At 42.0% G+C, this 26815-nt stretch overlaps 1 protein-coding gene and 2 non-coding genes across 3 annotated transcripts in view; 2 read left to right on the forward strand and 1 right to left on the reverse strand.

Moving 5' to 3' along the window:
* Positions 1 to 9005: 9005 nt before the first annotated feature.
* The window catches only part of PRIM1 (DNA primase subunit 1), a 45508-nt gene continuing 27698 nt past the window's right edge, over positions 9006 to 26815 (forward strand). Inside the window, exons 1-3 of the mRNA XM_060195139.1 lie at positions 9006 to 9144; positions 21235 to 21562; positions 22711 to 22868. Of these exons, the coding sequence (XP_060051122.1) occupies positions 21367 to 21562; positions 22711 to 22868 (354 nt within the window). The 5' untranslated portion in view covers positions 9006 to 9144; positions 21235 to 21366. The remainder of the gene's footprint in view (positions 9145 to 21234; positions 21563 to 22710; positions 22869 to 26815) is intronic.
* LOC132539555 (U2 spliceosomal RNA) lies at positions 19427 to 19622 on the forward strand. The gene has a single exon (XR_009550910.1). It is a non-coding gene; the product is annotated as a U2 spliceosomal RNA (small nuclear RNA).
* On the reverse strand, positions 24833 to 24896 carry LOC132539708 (small nucleolar RNA SNORD78). The gene has a single exon (XR_009551034.1). It is a non-coding gene; the product is annotated as a small nucleolar RNA SNORD78 (small nucleolar RNA).

The raw sequence follows: 26815 nt of genomic DNA on the forward strand, positions 1-26815 counted from the left end.
TGGAGAGAGGAGAGGAAGACAGAGAAAGGAAGAGAAAGATAGACACCTGCAGACCTGCTTCACCACCTGTGAAGTGACCCCTACCCCTGCAGGTGGGGAGCCGGAGCCTCGAACCGGTATCCTTCCTCGGGTCCTTGCACTTTGCTCCACATGTGCTTAACCCGCTGCGATATCGCCCAACACCCTTCCTTGAGCATTTTAACACATGCGTTTAGCCAGGCGCCATCACTCCACCCCCAAGAAACCGTTTCTTAAACTACGCAGTTCACACAGTAAAATCTACTGTATCCAAAAACTGTGCTCCTAATTTCCCATAAAATGCTTAGAAAAATGTAGTTTGCTGTGTTTTTGCTGCTGCCTGGTGGGCATACCGCAGAATGCATCTGAATATAGAGAAATTCATAAAATCCCTGTTTAATTGACAACTGTACATGTGAGTTCACTTATAAAAAGAAGAGAGACGGGAGTCTGCCGATAGTGCAGCAGGTTAAGCGCACATGGTGCGAAGCACAAGGACCAGCGTCAGGATCCCAGTTGGAGCCCCTGGCTCCCCACCTGCAGGGGAGTCGCTTCAGGGAGTCGCTTCACAGGCGGTGAAGCAGGTCTGCAGATGACTGTCTTTCTCTCCCCCTGTCTGTCTTCCCCTCCTGTCTCCATGACTCTCTGTCCTATCCAACAACGACGACATCAATAACTATTAAATTAAAATACATTAAAATACACTCAGCACAAAAAACTGTGCTCACAAGATCACACAAGAGGCTTAGAAACCATGAGATTTGGCTTTCTCTCCTCTCCTCTCCTCTCCCGGATCAACTAGGAATACTAAAGGAGACCACCGGGACCAAAACAAGACAGGACTAGAATGACCACAAGAACCCAGTAAATAACCAGTGAGTACAAACACGTGTGGCTGGAGGAGAGAGGGGCCTAAGGAGAGATTTAGTGACTGCTAACAGTTCAGCAGTTTATCCGTTGAGACACCACCTCCAGTCTGCTCCACCAACAAGGGAACAGCTTAAGGGAGGAGAGGACTCCCCAGAGACTCACCAAGTGCAACTCTGAGTCTCCATTGCTACTACCCTCAGAATCTGGAGCAGCGACAGGAAGGGACACCAGGGGACAGAGATCTAACCAGGAAACTCAGAAGACCTATACCTCTGTGACATAGTTGAGGGGCTGTGAAAGTCTCTTTGCATAACCACTGGATTATCTCTGCCACACCCTGCTTTATCTCTTGGTCAGGAATCAGTGATTAAGCTAAGAAGCCTATTGATAGTTTAAAAGCCCTCAGGCTCCCATAGCCTACAGGAAAGGGGAAAAAAAAGGCTTTTAAACCACTGAGCTCCAACTCAGGGATTGAAATAACTGTTAACTTCCACCACTGTGAACCCTTTAATTAACTTACTTAGACACAAGTCAATCCAGGCAACAGTGATCAATAATTTGAAAAGTACTGATAAAGGGAACTCATAACATAATATATAAAATGGTTAAAACAACAAGAAAAAATATTGGAGAATCGAACCAGGACAAGAGTCCAGCTAAAAGTCCTCCAGAGGGTGAAGCACAAAATAATGAGTTCAACATCCAAACATTAGCTAAGGAAATAATAACAGGAGTGAGTAAAGAATTTGAAAAAATTGTAATCAGAAATATAGGAACAACAAATGAGAATATGGAAGAAATTATTAATTATCTCATGGTTATTAGAGAGCTGAAAGCTGAAATCGCTGAGCTAAGAAGGCAACTAGCTGAACAAGCTAAAACAGTATCAGAGCAGGGCAACAAAATAGATGAACTCCAGAAAACAGTAGAGGGCAGAGAGAATAGAATCTATGAGGCTGAAGACAGAATTAGCAAGATTGAGGATGAATTAGAGACAACTAAAAAAGAAGTAAGAGATCTCAAAAAGAGATTAAGAGATGCTGAAAACAACAACAGAGTCCTATGGGATGACTTCAAAAGAAACAATATACGCATTATTGGCATACCAGAGAAAGAAAGAGAAGGAGAGGAAGAAAGCATTTTCCAGGTCATAGTAGCTGAAAACTTCTCTAGTCTAGACAACATCAAAGATATAAAAATTCAAGAAGCACAGAGGGTCCCAAACAGAATTAACCCAGACCTAAAGACACCAAGACATATCATACTTAGAATGGAAAGGAATAAGGATAAAGAAAGGATACTGATCCTGGTTCGAACCCCAGCTCCCCACCTGCAGGGGAGTCGCTTCACAGGCGGTGAAGCAGGTCTGCAGGTGTCTATCTTTCTCTCCTCCTCTCTGTCTTCCCCTCCTCTCTCCATTTCTCTATGTCCTATCCAACAACGACAACAACAATAATAACTACAACAATAAAACAGCAAGGGCAACAAAAAGCAATAAAAAATAAAATTTTAAAAAAAGAAAGGGTCCTGAAGGCTGAAAGAGAAAAACAAAGAGTCACCTACAAAGGAAAACCCATAAGATTAGCAGCAGACTTCTCCATACAAACACTACAGGCCAGAAGAGAATGGCAAGATATCTATCGAGTGCTCAATGAGAAAGGCTTTCACCCAAGAATACTATATCCTGCTAGACTGTCATTCAGACTAGATGGAGGCATCAAAACCTTCTCAGACAAGCAACAGTTGAAGGAATCAACCATCACCAAGCCTGCCCTGAAAGAAGTTCTGAAAGGTCTCCTATAAACAACCAGACCACCACAAATAGGACATATATCAAAACACTCTAAAACTCTACAAGAATGGCGTTAAAATATCTTCAATCTTTGATATCAATAAATGTCAATGGCCTGAATTCACCTATTAAAAGACACAGAGGAGGAAGATGGATCAGAAAACACAACCCAACAATATGCTGTCTACAGGAAACCCACCTAACTCAACAAGACAAACACAGACTTAAAGTGAAAGGATGGAAAACTATCATACAAGCCAATGGCCCACAAAAAAGGGCAGGAGCAGCTATTCTCATATCTGACGTGATAGACTTTAAAATAGATAAGATTAAAAAAGATAGGAATGGACACTACTTAATGCTCAGAGGATCAGTCAATCAAGAGGACTTAACAATTATTAACATCTATGCACCCAATGAGAAGCCATCTAAATACATCAAACTTCTACTGAAAGAGCTACAGCAATATATTAACAGTAACACAATCATAGTAGGGGACTTCAACACCCCACTATCTCAACTTGACAGATCATCCAGGAAGAAAATCAATAAAGGCATAAGGGAGCTAAATGAAGAGATAGATAAACTAGAACTACTGGGTATTTTCAGAGTCATTCATCCCAAGAAACTGGAATACACATTTTACTCAAATCCACATGGGTCATTCTCAAGGATAGACCATATGTTAGGCCACAAAGACAGCAGCAGCCAATTCAAGAGCATTGAAATCATCCCAAGCATCTTCTCAGACCACAGTGGAATTAAAATAACACTTAACAATCAACAAAAGATTAGTAACAGTCCCAAAATTTGGAAGCTCAACAGTACACTTCTTAACAACTTCTGGGTCAAAGAGGAAATCAAGAAAGAAATCAAAATGTTTCGAGAGTTCAATGAAAATGAAGACACAAGCTATCAAAATATTTTGGACACAGCTAAAGCAGTCCTAAGAGGGAAGTTCATAGCTATACAAGCACACATTAGGAAACAAGAAAAAGCACAAATAAACAGCCTGATTGCACATCTTAAAGACCTAGAAGAAGAACAACAAAGGAACCCTAAAGCAATGAGAAGGACAGAAATCACTAAAGTTAGGGCAGAAATAAATAACATTGAGAATAGGAAAACCATACAAAAGTTCAACAAAAGTAAATGTTAGTTCTTCGAAAGAGTAAAAAAAATCGACAAACCTTTAGCCAGACTCACAAAACAAAAAAGGGAGAAGACCCAAATAAATCGGATAGTAAATGAAAGAGGAGATATCACAACAGACACCGCAGAAATTCAACATATCATGTGAGGCTTCTATGAACAACTATATGCCACCAAGTTAGAGAACCTGGAAAAAATGAATGATTTCCTAGATACCTACCAACTTCCAAAACTAAGTAAAGAAGAAGTAGATAACATGAACAGGCCCATCACAGTTAATGAAATTGAAACAGTTATCAAAAATCTCCCCAAAAATAAAAGTCCTGGACCAGATGGTTTTACAAATGAATTCTACAAAACTTTCAAAGAAGAACTAATACCTCTATTTTTAAAAGTCTTCCAGAAGATTGAAGACTCTGGAATACTCCCTGCCAGCTTCTATGAAGCCAACATCACCCTGATACCAAAAGCAGACAGGGACACAACCAAAAAAGAAAACTACAGACCAATATCTCTGATGAACATAGATGCGAAAATATTGAACAAAATTCTAGCCAACTAGATACAGCAGTATATCAAAAAGATTGTTCATCATTACCAAGTGGGGTTTATCCCAGGCATGCAAGGTTGGTTTAATATAGGTAAATCAATCAATGTGATCCACCACATCAACAAAAGCAAGACCAAAAACCACATGGTCATATCAATAGATGCAGAGAAAGCCTTTGACAAAATACAACATCCCTTTATGATCAAAACACTACAAAAAATGGGAATAGATGGAAAATTCCTCAAGATAGTGGAGTCTATATATAGCAAACCTACAGCCAACATCATACTCAATGGTGTAAAACTGGAAGCATTTCCACTCAGATCAGGTACTAGACAGTGCTGCCCATTATCACCATTACTATTCAACATAGTGTTGGAAGTTCTTGCCATAGCAATCAGGCAGGAGCAAGGAATTAAAGGGATACAAATTGGAAGAGAAGAAGTCAAACTCTCCCTATTTGCAGATGACATGATAGTATACATGGATAAACCTAAGGAATCCAGCAAGAAGCTTTTGGAAATCATCAGGCAATACAGTAAGGTGTCAGGCTACAAAATTAACATTCAAAAGTCAGTGGCATTCCTCTATGCAAACACTAAGTTAGAAGAAATTGAAATCCAGAAATCAATTCCTTTTACTATAGCAACAAAAACAATAAAATATCTAGGAGTAATCCTAACCAAAGAAGTGAAAGACTTGTATACTGAAAATTATGAGTCACTACTCAAAGAAATTGAAAAAGACACAAAGAAGTGGAAAGATATTCCATGTTCATGGGTTGGAAGAATTAACATCATCAAAATGAATATATTACCCAGAGCCATCTACAAATTTAATGCTATCCCCATCAAGATCCCAAGCACATTTTTAGGAGAATAGAACAAATGCTACAAATGTTTATCTGGAACCAGAAAAGACCTAGAATTGCCAAAACAATCTTGAGAAAAAAGAACAGAACCAGAGGCATCAGACTCCCAGATCTCAAACTGTGTTATAGGGCCATTGTCATCAAAACTGCTTGGTACTGGAACATGAATAGACACACTTACCAGTGGAATAGAATTGAGAGCCCAGAAGTGAGGCCCCACACCTATGGACATCTAATCTTTGACAAAGGGGCCCAGACTATTACATGGGGAAAGCAGAGTCTCTTCAACAAATGGTGTTGGAAACAATGGGTTGAAACATGCAGAAGAATGAAACTGAATCACTGTATTTCACCAAATACAAAATTAAATTCCAAGGACGTGGATCAAGGACTTGGATGTTAGACCACAAACTATCAAATACTTAGAGGAAAATATTGACAGAACTCTTTTCCACATAAATTTTAAAGACATTTTCAATGAAATGAATCCAACTACAAAGAAGACTAAGGCAAGTATAAACCTATGGGACTACATCAAATTAAAAAGCTTCTTCACAGCAAAAGAAACCACTACCCAAACCAAGAGACCCCTCACAGAATGGGAGAAGATCTTTACATGTCATACATCAGATAAGAGTTTAATAACCAACATATATAAAGAGCTTGCCAGACTCAACAACAAGACAACAAATAACCCCATCCAAAAATGCGGGGAAGGACTTGGACAGAATATTCACCACAGAAGAGATCCAAAAGGCTGAGAAACACATGAAAAAATGCTCCAAGTCTCTGATTATCAGAGAAATGCAAATAAAGACAACAATGAGATATTACTTCACTCCTGTGAGAATGTCATACATCAGAAAAGGTAACAGCAGGAAATGCTGGAGAGGGTGTGGGGTCAAAGGAACCCTCCTACACTGCTGGTGGGAATGTCCATTGGTCCAACCTCTGTGGAGAACAGTCTGGAGAACTCTCAGAAGGCTAGAAATGGACCTACCCTATGACCCTGCAATTCCTCTCCTGGGGATATATACTAAGGAACCCAACATATCCATCCAAAAAGATCTGTGTACACATATGTTCTTGGCAGCACAATTTGTAATAGCCAAAACCTGGAAACAACCCTGGTGTCCAACAACAGATGAGTGGCTGAGCAAGTTGTGGTATATATACACAATGGAATACTACTCAGCTGTAAAAAATGGTGACTTCACCGTTTTCAGCCGATCTTGGATGGATCTTGAAAAATTCATGTTGAGTGAAATAAGTCAGAAACAGAAGGATGAATATGGGATTATCTCACTCTCAGGCCGAAGTTGAAAAACAAGATCAGAAAAGAAAACACAAGTAGAACCTGAAATGGAATTGGCATATTGCACCCAAGTAAAAGACTCTGGGATGGGTGGGTGGGGAGAAGACAGGTCCATGAAGGATGATAAATGACATAGTGGGGGTTGTATTGTTAAATGGTAAACTGGGGAATGTTATGCATGTACAAACTATTGTATTTACTGTTGAATGTAAAACATTAATTCCCCAATAAAGAAATTAAAAAAAAAAAAAAACGTGAGATTGTTGTGTTTTTCTGCCGCCTAGTGGACAATCTGAAGAATGCATCTGAATATAGAAAAATTCATACAACCACCCCCTTTTTTTGTGTGTGCCCATAATCAAAACTTTATTCAACAACTGACACCATATTAAAAGATCATTGTTGTATACCTTACAAAATAAAACAGAAGTACATTATCCTAAGAGACAGAATTACTGAACGTATAAGACTTTCTGAGATGTAACACAAATTCAGGAAGTTGTATAGTCTCTTCTGAACCCTGCTGTGAGTCTGGCCTTTCCTCCTGAGGTCTGGCACAAAGTGTGAGCAACCTACACAGAGAGCCACTGTCTGGGTATGGCTGAAGACTGGTGATCTTATAACAGCCGGGCATTTTACATCCATCCATAAATTTGAATTTGGGTTTTGAATTAGTCGTTTATTTTTGTTTTTTTCCTTTCCTCATCGAACGGCTGGCACAGCAAATCTCTGACCAAAGGCACACAGACCCTCTCCTGAGCACAGTGGCCTAAGATCTCCGTTGCCCAAACCCAGTTGTTGTTTTTTTTATTGTTGCTGTTGTTGTTGTTGATGACGTTGTTGTTGGATGGGACAGAGAGAAATGGAGAGGGGAGGGGAAGGCAGAGAGGAGGAGAGAAAGATAGACACTTGTAGACCTGCTTCACCACTTCTGAAGTGACTCCCCTGCAGGTGGGGTGCCGGGGGCTTGAACCCGGATCCTTATACCGGTCCTTGTGCTTTGTGCCACGTGCACTTAACCCGCTGCGCTACTGCCTGACTCCCCCCAGTTTTTTTTTTTTTTAACCTTTTTAAACATTTATTTATTGGATACGGATAGCCAGAAATCAAGAGGTAAGGGGGCGTTAGAGAAGTTGAGAGACAGAGACACCCGCAGCCCTGCTTCACCACTCGCAAGGCTTTCCCCAGGCAGGTGGGGACCGAGGGCTCGAACCCAGATCCTTACTCATTGCAACATGTGCGCTCACCAGGTGTGCCATCACCCAGCCCCCAATCACAATTTTATGGCAGTGAAGGGCAAAGTCCACCTACAGAATAAAGCTTTGCCAGGTAGCATACTTTGGCATCAGGGGTGCATATTCACCGCTCTATAAAGTACAGGCTCCCAGCCAGTGTCTGTCCTTTAGTTTGGCAAAAATCAAATCATATCCCAGCTTTTCATGAGAAAGGACAAATGTCCCAATTTTTCTGTACTTAATTGCCCAGAAAATCGTTCTGGGGAGGGGCTCATCGATGTTAGGAACCACATTTTTTTTTAATTGGGGAATTAATGTTTTTACAAAATACAATAGTTTGTACATGCATAACACTTCCCAGTTTTCCATATAACAATACAACCCCCACTAGGTCCTCTGTCATCCTTCTTGGATCTGTATTCTCCCCACCCACTCACTCCAAAGTCTTTTGCTTTGGTGCAATATGCCAATTCCAGTTCAGGTTCTACTTGTGTTTTCTCTTCTGATCTTGTTTTTCAACTTCTGCCTGAGAGTGAGATCATCCCATATTCATCCTTGCATTTCTGACTTATTTCACTTAACATAAATTTCTCAAGGTCCATCCAAGATTGGCTAAAAACGGTAAAGTCACCATTTTGTATAGCTGAGTAGTATTCCACTGTGTATATATACCACAACTTGCTCAGCCACTCATCTGTTGTTGGACACCTGGGTTGCTTCCAGGTTTTAGCTATTACAAATTGTGCTGCCAAGAACATATGTGTACACAGATCTTTTTGGATGGATGTGTTGGGTCCCTTAGGATATATCCCCAGGAGAGGAATTGCAGAATCATAGGGTAGGTCCATTTCTAGCCTTCTGAGAGTTCTCCAGACTGTTCTCCACAGAGGTTGGACCAATGGACATTCCCACGAGCAGTGCAGGAGGGAGGAACCACATTTCGTGAAACTTTCCCCCAAGAGGCTGGGTGGTGGCGCACCTAGTTATGCACACATTACAATCCACAAGGACCCAGGTTTGAGCCCCTGGTACCCACCTATAGGGGGAAGCTTTGCAAGTGGTTAAGCAGTGTTGCAAGTGTTTCTATATCTTCCTCCCTCTCCATCATCCCCTCCCCTCTCAATTTCAGGCAGTTTCTATCCAATAAATAAAAAACAAAATTTTTTAATGTTAAAAAAACTTTTCCCGGATTCGACTTCCGGAGGCGGAGCTACGAGCAGCAGATCGCTTTCTCTCCTCTCCTCTCCTCTCCCGGATCAACTAGGAATACCAAAGGAGACCACCCGGACCGAAACAAGACAGGACTAGAATGACCACAGAAACCCAGTAAATCACCCGTGAGTACAAACACGCGTGGCTGGTGACAGAGAGGAGAGAGAGGGGCCTAAGGAGAGATTAAGTGACTGCTAACAGTTCGACAGTTTGTCAGTGGAGACACCACCTCCAGTCTGCTCCACCAACAAGGGGACAGCTGAAGGGAGGAAAGGACTCCCCAGAGACTCACCAAGTACAACTCTGAGTCTCCATTGCTACTACCCTCAGAATCTGGAGCAGCAACAGAGAGGGCACAGAGATCTAACTGGGAAACTCAGGAGAAGACCTATACCTCGGTGGCATAGCTGAAGGGCTGTGAAAGTCTCTTTGCATAACCACTGGATTATCTCTGCCACACCCTGCTTTATCTCTTGGTCAGGAGTCATTGATTAAGCCAAGAAGCCTATTGATAGTTTAAAAGCCCTCAGGCTACCATAGCCTACAGGGGAAAAACAAAAAAAAAAAGGCTTTTACACCACTGAACTCCAACTCAGGGATTGAAAAAACTGTTAACTTATATAAAATGGTTAAAACAACAAGAAAAAATAATGGAGACTCGAACCAGGACAAGAGTCCAGCTAAAAGTCCTCCAGAGGGCGAAGCACAAAACAATGAGTTCAACATCCAAACATTAGCTAAGGAAATAACAGGAGTGAGTAAAGAATTTGAAAAAATTGTAATCAGAACTGCAGGAACAACAAATGAGAATATGGAAGAAAATTCTAATAATCTCATGGTTATTAGAGAGCTGAAAGCTGAAATTGCTGAGCTAAGAAGGCAACTAGCTGAACAAGCTAAAACAGTATCAGAGCAGGGCACAAAATAGATGAACTCCAGAAAGCAGTAGAGGGCAGAGAGAATAGAATCAATGAGGCTGAAGACAGAATTAGCAAGATTAAGGATGAATTAGAGACAACTAAAGAAGAAGTAAGAGACCTCAAAAAGAGATTAAGAGATGCTGAAAACAACAACAGAGTCCTATGGGATGACTTCAAAAGAAACAATATACGCATTATTAGCTTACCAGAGGAAGAAAGAGAAGGGGAGGAAGAAAGCGTTCTCCAGGCCATAATAGCTGAAAATTTCTCTAGTCTCGACAACACCAAAGACATAAAGATTCAAGAAGCCCAGAGGGTCCCAAACAGAATTAACCCAGACCTAAAGACACCAAGACATGTCATACTTAGATTGGAAAGGAATAAGGATAAAGAAAGGATCCTCAAGGCTGCAAGAGAAAAACAAAGAGTCACCTACAAAGGAAAACCCATAAGATTAGCAGCAGACTTCTCCATACAAACACTACAGGCCAGAAGAGAATGGCAAGATATCTATCGAGTGCTCAATGAGAAAGGCTTTCAGCCAAGAATACTATATCCTGCTAGATTGTCATTCAGACTAGATGGAAGCATCAAAACCTTCTCAGACAAGCAACAGTTGAAGGAAGCAACCATCACCAAGCCTGCCTTGAAAGAAGTTCTGAAAGGTTTCCTATAAACAAACAGACCACCACAAATAGAACATATATCAAAACACTCTAAAACTCTACAAGAATGGCGTTAAAATATCTTCAATCTTTGATATCAATAAATGTGAATGGCCTGAATTCACCTATTAAAAGACACAGAGTAGGAAGATGGATCAGAAAACACAACCCAACAATATGCTGTCTACAGGAAACTCACCTAACGCAACAAGACAAACACAGACTTAAAGTGAAAGGATGGAAAACTATCATACAAGCCAATGGCCCACAAAAAAGGGCAGGAACAGCTATTCTCATATCTGACATGATAGACTTTGATAAGATTAAAAAAGATAGGAATGGACACTACTTAATGCTCAGAGGATCAGTCAATCAAGAGGACTTAACAATTATTAATATCTATGCACCCAATGAGAAGCCATCTAAATACATCAAACTTCTACTGAAAGAGCTACAGCAATATATTAACAGTAACACAATCATAGTAGGGGACTTCAACACCCCACTATCTCAACTTGACAGATCATCCAGGAAGAAAATCAGTAAAGACATAAGGGAGCTAAATGAAGAGATAGATAAACTAGAACTATTGGACATTTTCAAAGTCATTCATCCCAAGAAACTGGAATACACATTTTACTCAAGTCCACATGGATCATTCTCAAGGATAGACCATATGTTAGGCCACAAAGACAGCATCAGCCTATTCAAGAGCACTGAAATCATCCCAAGCATCTTCTCAGACCACCAGTGGAATTAAACTAACACTTAACAATCAACAAAAGATTAGTAACAGTGCCAAAATGTGGAAGCTAAACAGTACACTTCTTAACAACTTCTGGGTCAAAGAGGAAATCAAGGAAGAAATCAAAATGTTTCGAGAGTTCAATGAAAATGAAGACACAAGCTATCAAAATATTTTGGACACAACTAAAGCAGTCCTAAGAGGGAAGTTCATAGCTATACAAGCACACATTAGGAAACAAGAAAAGGCACAAATAAACAGCCTGATTGCACATCTTAAAGACCTAGAAGAAGAACAACAAAGGAACCCTAAAGCAACCAGAAGGACAGAAATTACTAAAGTTAGGGCAGAAATAAATAACATTGAGAATAGGAAAACCATACAAAAGATCAATGAAAGTAAATGTTGGTTCTTCGAAAGAGTAAACAAAATCGACAAGCCTTTAGCCAGACTCACAAAACAAAAAAGGGAGAAGACCCAAATAAATCGGATAGTAAATGAAAGAGGAGATATCACAACAGACACTGCAGAAATTCAACATATCATGCGAGGCTTCTATGAACAACTATATGCCACCAAGTTAGAGAACCTGGAAGAAATGAATGATTTCCTAGATACCTACCAACTTCCAAAACTAAGTAAAGAGGAAGTGGATAACATGAACAGGCCCATCACAGCTAATGAAATTGAAACAGTTATCAAAAATCTTCCCAAAAATAAAAGTCCTGGACCAGATGGTTTTACAAATGAATTCTACAAAACTTTCAAAGAAGAACTAATACCTCTACTTTTAAAAGTCTTCCAGAAGATTGAAGACACTGGAATACTCCCTGCCAGCTTCTATGAAGCCAACATCACCCTGATACCAAAAGCAGACAGGGACACAACCAAAAAAGAAAACTACAGACCAATATCTCTGATGAACATAGATGCGAAAATATTGAACAAAATTCTAGCCAACCGGATACAGCAGTATATCAAAAAGATTGTTCATCATGATCAAGTGGGGTTTATCCCAGGCATGCAAGGTTGGTTTAATATACGTAAATCAATCAATGTGATCCACCACATCAACAAAAGCAAGACCAAAAACCACATGGTCATATCAATAGATGCAGAGAAAGCCTTTGACAAAATACAACATCCCTTTATGATCAAAACACTACAAAAAATAGGAATAGATGGAAAATTCCTCAAGATAGTGGAGTCTATATATAGCAAACCTACAGCCAACATCATACTCAATGGTGAAAAACTGGAAGCATTTCCCCTCAGATCAGGTACTAGACAGGGCTGCCCACTATCACCATTACTATTCAACATAGTGTTGGAAGTTCTTGCCATAGCAATCAGGCAGGAGCAAGGAATTAAAGGAATACAGATTGGAAGAGAAGAAGTCAAACTCTCCTTATTTGCAGATGACATGATAGTATACATGGAAAAACCTAAGGAATCTAGCAAGAAGCTTTTGGAAATCATCAGGCAATACAGTAATGTGTCAGGCTATAAAATTAACATTCAAAAGTCAGTGGCATTCCTCTATGCAAACACTAAGTTAGAAGAAATTGAAATCCAGAAATCAGTTCCTTTTTCTATAGCAACAAAAACAATAAAATATCTAGGAATAAACCTAACCAAAGAAGTGAAAGACTTGTATACTGAAAATTATGAGTCACTACTCAAAGAAATTGAAAAAGACACAAAGAAGTGGAAAGATATTCCATGTTCATGGGTTGGAAGAATTAACATCATCAAAATGAATATATTACCCAGAGCCATCTACAAATTTAATGCTATCCCCATCAAGATCCCAAGCACATTTTTTAGGAGAATAGAACAAATGCTACAAATGTTTATCTGGAACCAGAAAAGACCTAGAATTGCCAAAACAATCTTGAGAAAAAAGAACAGAACCGGAGGCATCACACTGCCAGATCTCAAACTATATTATAGGGCCATTGTCATCAAAACTGCTTGGTACTGGAACATGAACAGACACACTGACCAGTGGAATAGAATTGAGAGCCCAGAAATGAGGCCCCACACCTATGGACATCTAATCTTTGACAAAGGGGCTCAGACTATTACATGGGGAAAGCAGGGTCTCTTCAACAAATGGTGTTGGAAACAATGGGTTGAAACATGCAGAAGAATGAAGCTGAATCACTGTATTTCACCAAATACAAAAGTAAATTCCAAGTGGATCAAGGACTTGGATGTTAGACCAGAAACTATCAGATACTTAGAGGAAAATATTGGAAGAACTTTTTTCCGCATAAATTTTAAAGACATTTTCAATGAAACGAATCCAATTACAAGGAAGACTAAGGCAAGTATAAACCTATGGGACTACATCAAATTTAAAAGCTTCTTCACAGCAAAAGAAACCACTACCCAAATCAAGAGACCCCTCACAGAATGGGAGAAGATCTTTACATGCCATACATCAGATAAGAGTTTCATAACCAACATATATAAAGAGCTTACCAGACTCAACAACAAGACAACAAATAACCCCATCCAAAAATGGGGGGAGGAATTGGACAGAATATTCACCACAGAAGAGATCCAAAAGGCCGAGAAACACATGAAAAAATGCTCCAAGTCTCTGATTGTCAGAGAAATGCAAATCAAGACAACAATGAGATATCACTTCACTCCTGTGAGAATGTCACACATCAGAAAAGGTAACAGCAGCAAATGCTGGAAAGGATGTGGGGTCAAAGGAACCCTCCTGCACTGCTGGTGGGAATGTCAATTGGTCCAACCTCTGTGGAGAACAGTCTGGAGAACTCTCAGAAGGCTAGAAATGGACCTACCCTATGACCCTGCAATTCCCCTCCTGGGGATATATCCTAAGGAACCCAACACATCCATCCAAAAAGATCTGTGTACACATATGTTCTTGGCAGCACAATTTGTAATAGCCAAAACCTGGAAGCAACCCAGGTGTCCAACAGCAGATGAGTGGCTGAGCAAGTTGTGGTATATATACACAATGGAATACTACTCAGCTGTAAAAAATGGTGACTTCACTGTTTTCAGCCGATCTTGGATGGACCTTGAAAAAATCATGTTGAGTGAAATAAGTCAGAAACAGAAGGATGAATATGGGATGATCTCACTCTCAGGCCGAAGTTGAAAAACAAGATTAGAAAAGAAAACACAAGTCAAACCTGAAATGGAATTGGAGTATTACACCAAAGTAAAAGACTCTGGGGTGGGTGGGTGGGTGGGGAGAATACAGGTCCATGAAAAATGACGAATGAAATAGTGGGGGTTGTATTGCTAAATGGGAATCTGGGGAATGTTATGCATGTAAAAAAAAAAAACAAAAAAGAAGTAGAAACGCAAAGCAGAAATTGACTGAGTTTGGAGTATGGCACCAAAGTAAGAAAGCAGAAGTATACTAGAGTTAGCAGTGAGTACCTCCCTAATACTTCCTCTCCACTTTTTCAAGCTTTGGGTCCATGATTGCTCAACAATTTGTTTGGCTTTGTATGTTAACTCTCTTTTCAGTCACCAGGTTCCAGGTGTCATCAGGATGCCGGCCAGACTTCCCTGGATTGAAGACACCACCAATGTGTCCTGGAGCTCAGCTTCCCCAGAGACCCATCCTACTAGGGAAAGAGAGAGGCAGACTGGGAGTATGGACCGACCAGTCAACGCCCATGTTCAGCGAGGAAGCAATTACAGAAGCCAGACCTTCTACCTTCTGCAACCCTCAATGACCCTGGGTCCATGCTCCCAGAGGGATAGAGAATGGGAAAGCTATCGGGGGAGGGGGTGGGATATGGAGATTGGGTGGTGGGAATTGTGTGGAGTTGTACCCCTCCTACCCTATGGTTTTGTTAATTAATCCTTTCTTAAATAAAAAATAATAATAATAAAATAAATAAATAAATGCTTGGGGTTTTTTTTGTTGTTTTTTTTTAATTGTCATTGTCTATGTGCTCTTCACCAGTATGTATATGGTAATGCCAGCCTGTAGGACTAATAGTTCTGGAGTTCCCTTGTACAACAATGTAAATATATTTAACACTGCTGCATTATACATTTGAAATGGTCAAGGTGGTGAATTTTGTTAATTTTTTTTATTTCTTTATTGGGGAATTAATGTTTTACATTCAACAGTAAATACAATAGTTTGTACATGCATAACATTCCCCAGTTTACCATATAACAATACAACCCCCACTATGTCATTTATCATCTTTCATGGACCTGTATTCTCCCCACCCCCACCCCAGAGTCTTTTACTTCAGTGCAATACGCCAATTCCATTTCAGGTTCTACTTGTGTTTTCTTTTCTGATCTTGTTTTTCAGCTTCTGCCTGAGAGTAAGATCATCCCATATTCATCCTTCTGTTTCTGACTTATTTCACTCAACATGAATTTTTCAAGGTCCATCCAAGATCGGCTGAAAACAGTGAAGTCACCATTTTGTATAGCTGAGTAGTATTCCACTGTGTATATATACCACAACTTGCTCAGCCACTCATCTGTTGTTGGACACCTGGGTTGCTTCCAGGTTTTGGCTATTACAAATTGTGCTGCCAAGAACATATGTGTACACAGATCTTTTTGGATGGATGTGTTGGGTTCCTTAGGATATATCCCCAGGAGAGGAATTGCAGGGTCATAGGGTAGGTCCATTTCTAGCCTTCTGAAAGTCTCCAGACTGTTCTCCAATAAATGCTTGTTGTTTGAAGACATACATGCACATCTTTTCAGAATCATTGAAACTACTTATTTAATAGTGAAACTGGAGTGACACTGACTCATTGCAAATTTGGGTTTCAGGTGAAGTCTTTGAAACAATGTTCAAAGGTTTCCCCCAGGCTGCAGGAAAGCAGCCTTTCTTCTAATTTAATAGCTCCCTGATGTATTTATCTACCTGCCCATAATCTTAGACTCTTTCTCCATTTCTGAGCAGTCTGTAGACTCTACATTGGGCATTATATATTCATTTAAAACACTATGTAGCTGCCAGGTGGTGGCGCACCCAATAGAGCGTGCATGTTACAGTGCACAAGGGTCTGGGTTCAAGCCCCAGGTCCTCACCTGCAGGGGGAGAAGTTCACATGCAGTGAAGTAATGCTGCAGCCCTATTTCTCTCTCTCTCTCTCCTTATTTATTATTGGATAAAGACAGAGAGAAATTGAAGGGGAAAGAGGAGATAGGAAGAGAGACAGAGAGACACCTGCAGCCCTGCTTCACCACTTTTGAAACTTTCCCCCTGCAGGTGGGGACCAGGGGCTTGAACCTGGATCCTTGCACACTATGTGTGTTTATTTTATTGTTTGTTTGTTTTACCAGAGCACTGATCAGCTCTGGTTTTATGGTGGTGCAGGGGATTGAAACTGGGACTTTGGAGCCTCAGGCTTGACAGTTCTGTTGCATAATCATTATGCTATCTACCCCTGCCCAGTAATGTGTGTTCTTAACCAGTTGCACCAACACCTGGTCTCTGTGTGTGTGTTTGTGTGAGAGAGAGACTTTCTCTCCTCTAATCCCCCTTCCCTCTCAATTTCTCTCTCTATAAATAATAATTTCTGTGTCCTATCAAATAAAAAAGGGGGGGTGGAAAAAACGGCGGTGGATTCGTAATGCTGACACCGAGCTCCAGCAACGACCCTGGTCACAATAACTCAACTATTCAGCATTATGCTATTTATGGAGTTAGGTGTCAGCAGAATTTCACAGATCATGATTGGCTCCATGCTCCTTTAATTAGAGGATGCAAATTGGGGGAGTGCTGTTTACAGGGAGATAAAGGTTAAAGAAACAAGAGAGGCACAATGAGAGTAGGTGAAACCATAGCCCTGTTCCAGCAGTTGGGAAGTTTTGCCTGTGTAGGTGCTTTCATGTGGGACTTCAGGCATTCAAGACCTGCTCCTCACGGGTTGCTTTACCATTTTGGTTTTTTTTCTTCTTCTTTTCTCACCACAGCACTGCTCAGCTCTGGCTTATGGTGGAGCGGGGGATTGAACCTGGGACTTAGGAGCCTCAGACATGAGAGTCTGTTTGCATAACCATTATGCTATCTCCCCCGCCCACCATTTTGTTTTAAATGGTATCTAAAGAATCCCCTTATCTCCCTACTCAGCTGCATTATACGATATGTCCACAGGGTGTCGCAAAACGCAGTAAACCAGGTTGTTTCTAAACATTTTTACATTTTAAGGAGACATTCCTGAAAGTCCATTATTCGGATATTAAGAACTGTGCATGTAAGGGGAGGGGTAGTTAGTATAATAGTTATGCAAAGAGACTCCCATGCCTGAGGCTTCAAAGTCCCAAATTCAATCCCCCACACCACCATAAACCAGAGCTGACCAGTGCTTTGGTTAAAAAAAAAAAAAAAAAAAAACTGGGTTTAAGTTCGCTTATAAAAACAGATCCACCGGGCAGTAGCACAGCGGGTTAAGCGCACATGGCGCAAAGGACTGGTGTAACAATCTTGGTTCCAGCCCCCGGCTCCCCACCTGCAAGGGAGTGCTTCACAGGCGGTGAAGCAGGTCTGCAAGTGTCTATCTTTTTCATCCCTTCCTCTCTCCATTTCTCTCTGTCCTATCCAACAACATCAATGACAACAATAGCTGTAACGACAAGGGCAAGAACAAGGACAACAAAATGGGAAAAAACGGCCTCCAGGAGCAGCGGATTTGTAGTGCAGGCACCGAGCCCCAGCAATAACCCTGGAAGCAAAAAATAAAAAATAAAATAAATTTCAGAAACAGAGCAACCGCTTCTTAAACAATGTGTACATTGAATGTTAGGTTGAAAATACATTCAGCGCAACCTGTACTTATAACCATGATGTTGGTGTTTTGCTGCCACCTTGTGGATATGCCGCAGAATGCATCTAAATGAGAGAGACCCACAATGCCAGTTTTATGACAATGAAGAGCAAAGTCAGGAAGTATATACCCTGTCCTTAGGTATACATGTCCAGTGCTCTAGAACTATGCGGTGCTCCCAGCCAGTTCTTGTCCTTAGTTGGGTAAAAATAAAATCAAATCAAATTTTGGTAGAGGAGATAACATAATGGTTATGCAAAGAGACCTGGGGCTGGGTGGTGGGGCACCTGGTTGAGTGCACACATTACAGTGCACAAGAACTCAGGTTGGGTGGGGGTATAGCATAATGGTTATGCAAAGAGACTTTCATGCCTGAGGCTCTCAAGTCCCAGGTTCAATCCCCCACATTGCCATAAGCCAAAGCTGAGCAGTGCTCTGGTGAAAAAAAAAAAAGTGCTCAGGTTCACCACCCTAATCCCCACCTGCATGTGAGAAGCTTCACAAGTGGTGGAGCAGTGCTGTAGATGTCTGTCTGTCTGTCTCCCTCCCTCTCCTCTATTTCCCCTTTTCCTCACAATATCTCTGTCTCTATGAAAAACAAATAAGTAAATCTTAAAAAAGAGAAACTCTTGTGCCTGAAGTTCCAAAGTTCCAAGTTCAATGCCCCATACCACCATAAGCCAGAACTGAGCTGTGCTCTGGTAAAATAATAATGATGATAACAATAATAATAATTTAAATAAGATTTCAACCTTTCATGAGAAGACAAAGTACACACATTTTCTGTGCTTAACCTGCCAAGGCACCAGAGGAGAGGCTGACAAGAGGCCAGGAGTGTGCTCTTCAGTATGGAGGCAGAGCCCAGCCACTATTTAATTGTTGGAATTCTTGAATCAGATCCAGGGTGGTCCTGAGGAAGAGTCCCATTTTCTCAACAAGGACTTCCAAGATTGGTTCTAAGCACCTCCCCGGCAGTTTTCTGTACTGGGCTCTCTTTTGTATTTAAGGGCTATTTGCATGTGACAGTGGAAATGGACAATTTCAAAGACAGAGTGGGCTGGGGACCAGTCCAGCACCTGTGGAGCCTCAGGAAATTAAAGGCTGCAGTCGGATGCCCAACAATTTCCCATGATGCTCTGTAGTTCGAGGTGCTGGGGGGGGGTTCTTATGTTGCTGTTATTGTTACAACAGGAAGGAAGGAAGGATGGATGGAAGGAAGGAAAAAAATTAAATCACAAATCAAAAAAAAAGAAAAAAAAGAAAGAAAAATTAGTCTCTATCGCTTCTCGGCCTTTCGGCTAAGATCAAGTGCAGTATCTGTTCTTATCACTTTAATATCTGATAAGTCCTCTATCCGAGGACAATATATTAAATGGATTTTTGGAGCAGGGAGTCTGAATAGGGGCTTGCTCCATCCGCTCCGCTCCACTCATCGACCTGGTATTGCAGTACTTCCAGGAACGGTGCACCTGCTCCTAATAAAAATTTAAAAAATTAGTCTCTTTCTCTCCCCTTCTTTATCTCCCTTACCTTCTCAATTTCTCTCTCTCTCTCACTCTCACTCTCACTCTTTTTCTCTCTCTCTCTCTCTCTCCATATATATAATATATATATATATATATCCTATAATAAATAAATATATTTTAAAATACATAAATAGAGGCTGGGGAATCAGCATAATGCTTATGCAAAAAAGCTTTCATGCTTGAGGTTCTGAGGTCCCAGGTTCAATCCTCACCATGACCTTAAGTCAGAATTGATCATTTTCTGCTCTCTCTTTCTCTATCTACCCATCCATCCATCCATCTATCCATCTATCTTTTCCTCTGTTTTCTCTTTCTTATTAAAATAAGACAAATAGAGGGTCTGGCGGTAGGTTTAAACAGGTAGTAGATTAAGCGCACATGGCGCCAAGTCCAAGGGCATAAGGACCCTGGTTCAAGCGCCCAGCTCCCCACCTGCAGTGGTGGGGGGGCTCGCTTCACAAGCAGTGAAGCAGGTTTGCAGGTGTCTTTCTCTCCCCCTCTCTGTCTTCCCCTCCTCTTTCCATTTCTCTCTGTCCTATCCAACAACAATAGCAATAACAATAACAATAATGGCGAAAAAAATGGCCCCCAGGAGCAGTGGATTCATAGTGCAGGCACTTCTAGCGTTTGCCCTTCTTCCGTAGCCAGTCAACAGCGTCAGGTTGAGCCTGGTGTAAAGTTTCGAGACCTCCTTTGAATCTGGAGAGGTGGCAGTCATTGACTATGTGGGTCATAGTCGGTCTGTAGCTGCAGGGGCAGTTCGGGTCGTCTCTGGCTCCCCAGCGATGGAACATAGCGGCACACTGGCCATGGCCTGTTCGATAGCCATTGAGGAGGGCCCAATCATAACGTGCTAGGTCAAAGCCGGGTTGACGCTTGCAGGGGTCTGTGATGAGGTGTTTGTTCTTTACCTCAGCTGACTGCCAACTCTGTTTCCAAGAGTCTGGAACAGAGAAGTTCAGTGTAGGCATAGGGGACCAGATTGGGTGACGTCAAGCGTTGAACAGGGCGGGCGAAGATATCCGCGTATATTGGCAGGTCCGGTCGAGACTGAGCCCCAGCGACAACTCTGGAGGCAGAAAGAAAAGAAAGAAAGAGAGAGAGAGGAAGGAAGGAAGGAAGGAAGAAAGAAAGAAAGAAAGAAAGAAAGAAAGAAAGAAAGAAAGAAAGAAAGAAAGAAAGAAAGAGGTAGATAGCATAATGGTTATACAAAGTGATGCATGCCTGAGGCTCCAAAAGTCTCAAGATCAATCCCCCACACCACCATAAGCCATAGCTGAGCAGTGCTCTAGCTACAATAAGAGAGAGGGAGGAGACACCTGCAACAAATCTCCACTGCTGCTGAAGCTTCAACTTCCCCGCCCCAGCCGCATACCCACCTCTACTCTCCACCCCCGCGGATCAGGGAGGGGACTTGGACACAGATTCGTATGGTAACCACCGATAACCCCGAATATGAATATCTACCTATCTACCTACCTATTTATTACTTTACCTAAATAACCAAAATTAATGTGCTCAAGGACTCGCCTTTTGTAGATCCTCCTGGGACCTGCGCAGCCTGCTACCCACCTGAGCTGCAGACCTGGCGGTGGGAGCAAAGGCACAGAAGGGAACCTCCTCCCGGCTCAGGCCAGCCCGTACGGAACTACAATTCCCGGCAGCCCCTGCTGACGGCACTGCGCTGCACGAATGTTCCGCGTCTGCGCAGTGGTGGTAACTCCACTTAAACATTGTTCCCGCCAATTCGTTCAGGGATTCTTCCGGCCATCAATTCCGCGCCCCATGGAGACGTTTAACCCCGCGGAGCTGCCGGAGCTGCTTAAACTTTATTACCGGAGGCTATTTCCCTACGCCCAGTACTACCGCTGGCTCAACTATGGTGGAGGTGACAGGGTGGGGGGGGGAGTCTGGAGGGGATCGTGAGGAGTTTCGGGATTTGGGGGGCAGCTGGTTCATGTGCACCAAGTTTTATGCCGGGCGCTGGCTCAAGCATAATCTCCAGCCTCCCCCCCCCCAAGTCGGGGGCGTCCATGGGCCGAGAGAGAGTAGAATGACCAACCCACAACCACAGTGAAAGGCAGGCTCGCTGCTTCTACCATTGCGAGGTCGGGATCTCATTCTATGCCCAGTTTACCTGCTCCGCAGTCGAAAGCAGAAGTTACTTAACACCTAAAAGAGAGTTTTGCATCTGAGAAAGAGGAGCATTTGCTAGTGCCCACGGAGGAGAGAGAAATGGCATTATATACTTACGCATCTTTCCCCTTTTTTTCTTTTTTCCTGATCAGCTGCAAGATGGTAAATTCCTTCAAGTTAGGTACTAGGTTTTGTTTGTTTGTTTTCCACTGTATGAGCAGTGACAGACACAAGCTCATTAGAAACCTCCTAGGCAAGGGAGACAGCATAATGGTTATGCACAAAGACTTTCATACCTAAGTCTGCAAGTCTCAGGTTCAACCCACGGCACCAGCACAAGCCAGAGTTGAGCAGTGCTCTGGTTAACAACAAAAATCTTCCCACTGCCTAAGGTTAGAATGGCATGAGCAGAATAAAGTATCATGAATATTTATTTTATTTATTTTTTCGTTGTTGTTTTGATAGAGAAATTGAAAGGGGAGGGAGAAATAGGGAAGAGAGAAAACTATGCCTGCAGGCAGACCTGCTTCACTCCCTGCAGGTGGATAGTGGGGGGCTCGAACCTGGGTCTTGGTGCACCACCACCCGGCCCCCTCAAATTTACTTTTTTTTTTGTATTTATTTATTTTCCCTTTTGTTGCCCTTGTTTTTCATTGATGTTGTAGTTATTACTGTTGTTGTTATTGATGGCGTCGTTGTTGGATAGGACAGAGAGAAATGGAGAGAGGAGGGGGAGAGAAAGAGACGTGTAGATCTGCTTCACCACTTGTGGGGAGCCAGGAGCTCCAACCGGGATCCTTGCGCTGGTCCTTGCGCTTTACACCACGTGCGCTTAACCTGCTGAGCTACCTACCGCCTGACTCTTTCAAATTTACTTTTAAGTGCATATTTATTTTGCAGTGATAAAGAATTACTTCCAACACCGTGAATTTTCATTCACTTTGAAAGATGATATTTACATTCGATACCAATCCTTCAACAACCAAAATGATCTGGAAAAGGAGATGCAGAAATTTAATCCATACAAGATTGATATAGGCGCTGTATATTCACACAGAGTAAGACATTTGATTGGGGCTTGTTGGGGTAGGGGTTGTATTTGGTTTTTGGCATCCCCCTTAAATGTGTGTTTGGTTGTTTAATTTTTAACCTCACCACCTTTTCTCCCATCCTGTCCCTCATCCCTTCATGTGTCCTTAGTTCTACTACCAGTATTTATTGTTTCTTTGTTCAGCTGTGTTACAGCATTATATTACACACCTGACTGAAATCATCCAACACTTGTTTTTGTATTTATTTATTTATTTTTACCAGAGCAATGCTCAACTCTAGCTGAGGGAGCAGGGGTTGAACCTGAGACCTTGGATGCCTCAGGCATAAGCCTTTTTGCATAATCATTATGCTTGTCTCCCCCAGCCCTCTAGTCCTTTTTTCTTCTGATTTATTTCTCTTCACCTAACCGTTTCTTTTTTTTTTTTATTTTCCCTTTTGTTGCCCTTGTTTTTTTGATTGTTGTGGTTATTATTGTTGTTCTTGATGTTTATTATTGTTATTATTGTTGTTGTCGTTGTTGGATAGGACAGAGAAATGGAGAGAGGAGGGGAAGACAGAGAGGGGGAGAGAAAGACAGACACCTGCAGACCTGCTTCACCGCCCGTGAAGCGACTCCCCTGCAGGTGGGGAGCCAGGGGCTCGAACTGCGATCCTTATATGAGTCCTTGCACTTGGCGCCACCTGCGCTTAACCCGCTGTGCTACTGCCCGACTCCCATCACCTAACCATTTCAAGTTCCTTCCATTTTGCTTCAAGTGAGGAATTTTTATGTTTTGTATTACCGAATAGTATTCCACTGTATATATATGTACATCTTTATCCAGTCACTCTAGGCACAGCAGCTATTTCCCTATGTTAACTAGTGTAAATAACACTTCAGTAAACATTGGGGTGGGTGTGAATTTTTTTTTAATTTCTTTATTGGGGAATTAATGGTCTACAGTTGGCAGTAAAATACAATAGTTTTTACGTGCGTAACATTTCTCAGTTTCTCACATAACAGTTCAACCCCCACCAGGTCCTCTGCCATCCTGTTCCAGGACCCGAGCCTTTCCCCCAGCACAATCTTTTACTTTGGTGCAATACACCAACTCCAGTCCTGCTTTGTTTTCCCTTCTGTTCTTGTTTTTCAACTTCTGCCTTTGAGTAAGATCATCCCATATTCATCCTTCTCTTTCTGACTTATCTCACTCAACTAGCCCCTAATATAAGTTTCTTTTAAAAAATATTTTGGGAGTTGGGCGGTAGCGCAGCGGGTTAAGGATCTTGGTTCGAGCCCCCGCCTCCCCACCTGCGGGGTTGGGGTCACTTCACAAGTGGTGAAGCAGGTCTGCAGGTGTCTGTCTTTCCCTCCCCATCTCTGTCTTCCCCTCCCCTCTCCCCATCTCTATCTTCCCCACCTCTCTCCATTTCTCTCTGTCCTATCCAACAACGATGACATCAACAACAATAAAAAACAACAAGGGCAACAAAAAGGAAATAAATAAGTAAATATTAAAAAATTTTTAAAGAACTACTTTAAATATATATTTTTTTAATTTACTTTATTTTAATGAGATACAGAGAAAGACCAAAAGCACTGGCTTATGGTGGTGATAGGGACTGAACCTGAGACCTAAGAGTCTCAGATCTAAACTTTGTCATAACCATTATGCTGTCTTCCTAGCCCTGTATTATAAATTTCTATACTGTGCCTGTTATCTCCCTAGTCAAGAACTACTTTTCTTGGCTCTCCAGATAATAATTCAGATGCCTTGGCCAGAGAAATGCAAGCACATGTCTGGGAGGTGTCATAGTGGTTAAAGCATTGCTCAAGCATGAGGTCCTGAGTTCAATCCCCAGCAGCACATATACCAGAGAAATGCAAGCACAGTCACTTAAATCTGCAGAATTATAGAAATCTGAATTACTAACTGCTTGATAAATATATTCTGAACCAACTCTCCTGTTTTTTTTTTTTTTTTTTTTTTCCTTCAGTGTTAACTTGTCTACATATTTATTTTAGGTCAGACATTTGATCAACATCATTCCAACCCTCCTATTTTTAATCTTGGCTTCATTCTATATACGCTTATTCCAAATACAGCTTTTTTGCCTATTTCTGAACCTTTTGGAATTTGTTTTTTTCTTTTTTAAGTATGATGATTTGTTTTGGTCATCACTAGAGCATAATCACTCCAGAATGACTTTTTCAGATAATGAGACCACAAACTGGGAGGTGGCACAGTGGATAAAATGTTGGACTCTCAAGCATGAGATTCCAAATTCAAACCCGAGCATCATGTGCCAGGGCGATGCTCTGGTTCTCTCTCCTCTTCCTCCCCCTCCTCCTCCTTGTCCTGCCTCACTTGTAAATAAACAAATCTTTCCTTCTTTAAAGGAGATTGGGGGGGGGGGGGTATCGCAATGGGTTAAGTGCATGGCACAAAGCTCAAGGATCCCGGTTAGAGCCCCTGACTCCCCACCTGCGGGGGGGAGCATTTCACAGGTGGTGAAGCAGGTCTGCAGGTGTCTATCTTTCTCTCCCTCTCTCTGTCTTCCTCTCCTCTCTTGATTTCTCTCTGTCCTGTCCAACAACAACAAGGGCAACAAAGCGGGGGGAAAATGGCCTCCAGGAGCAGTAAATTCATGGTGCAGGCACCAAGCCCCAGCGATAACCCTGAAGGCGAGAGGGAGAGGATAAAACAGCACGACACCAAAGCTTGCTCCCGTGCAGTGGGAGACAGACTAGAAACGGCCACATACATGGAAAAGCAGGTGCACTGTCCAACTGAGCATTTTGCCAACCCTAGAAGCTTTACTTTACTTCACAAACCCAGGCCTTGCACATTTACAATTGCACCTTTCCCGGTTCTAGTAAGAAAGAAAAAAAGGAAACTTTCCACCATTTTTACACAGACTCGGAGGAAATAAGTACTTATATTTAGTCAACTTTCTTTCCTGGTAGCCACAAAGCACACAATGTAACAACTTGAGCCAAAGACTTAGTTGAAACTGATTGGACACATCCTTTTGAGTCGCTAGAAATGTTTAAATGTACTTTTTCCTACTGACAGCATGTTGGCAGTGCACCCAGTTGAGTGGCATGTTACCATAGTCAAGGATGTGGATTCAGGGGCCAGGCGGTGGCGCACCTGGTTTAAGTACACACATTACAGTGTGCAAGGACACAGGTTCAAGCCCCTGGTCCCCACCTGCAGGGGGAAAGCTTCATGAGCGGTTAAGCTGGGCTGCAGGTGTCTGTCTCTTTCCCTTTCTATCTCCCCCTCCTCTCAATTTCTTGTTTTTAAGTTATTTATTTATTTATTTATTTATTCGCTTTTGCTGCCCTTGTTGCTTTATTGTTGTAATTATTATTGTTGTCTGTCTTCGTTGTTGGATAGGACAGAGAGAAATGGAGGGAGGAGGGGAAGACAAGGAGAAAAGAAAGACACCTGCAGACCTACTTCACCGCTTGTGAAGCGACTTCCCTGCAGGTGGAGGACCAGGAGTTCAAACCGGGATCCTTCCTCTGGTCCTTGTGCTTTGTGCCACATGTGCTTAAGCCGCTACACTACCGCCGGACTCCCCCTCCTCTCAATTTCTATCCAATAATAAATATTTTAAGAAACTTAAAATATATATTTTTTTAAATGGATTCAGCCTTCCAACCCCCAACTTCAGGAGGAAAACTCCATAAGTGGTGAGCAGTTCTGTAGGTGTATTTTTGTTTCTCCCCACCCCATTCCATCTCAATTTCTTTATGTTTCTATCCAAAATAAATAAATAAAAGACTTGGGAGTCGCACAGTTGCACAGCTGGTTAAGTGCAGGTGGTGCAAAGAGCAAGGACCAGCCTAAGGATCCCGGTTCGAGTCTCCGGCTCCCCACCTGCAGGGGAGTCGCTTCACAAGCGGTGAAGCAGGTCTGCAGGTGTCTATCTTTCTCTCCCCCTCTCTGTCTTCCCCTCCTCT

The sequence above is a fragment of the Erinaceus europaeus genome, chromosome 7 (assembly GCF_950295315.1).
Source record: "Erinaceus europaeus chromosome 7, mEriEur2.1, whole genome shotgun sequence".
Taxonomy (NCBI): domain Eukaryota; kingdom Metazoa; phylum Chordata; class Mammalia; order Eulipotyphla; family Erinaceidae; genus Erinaceus; species Erinaceus europaeus.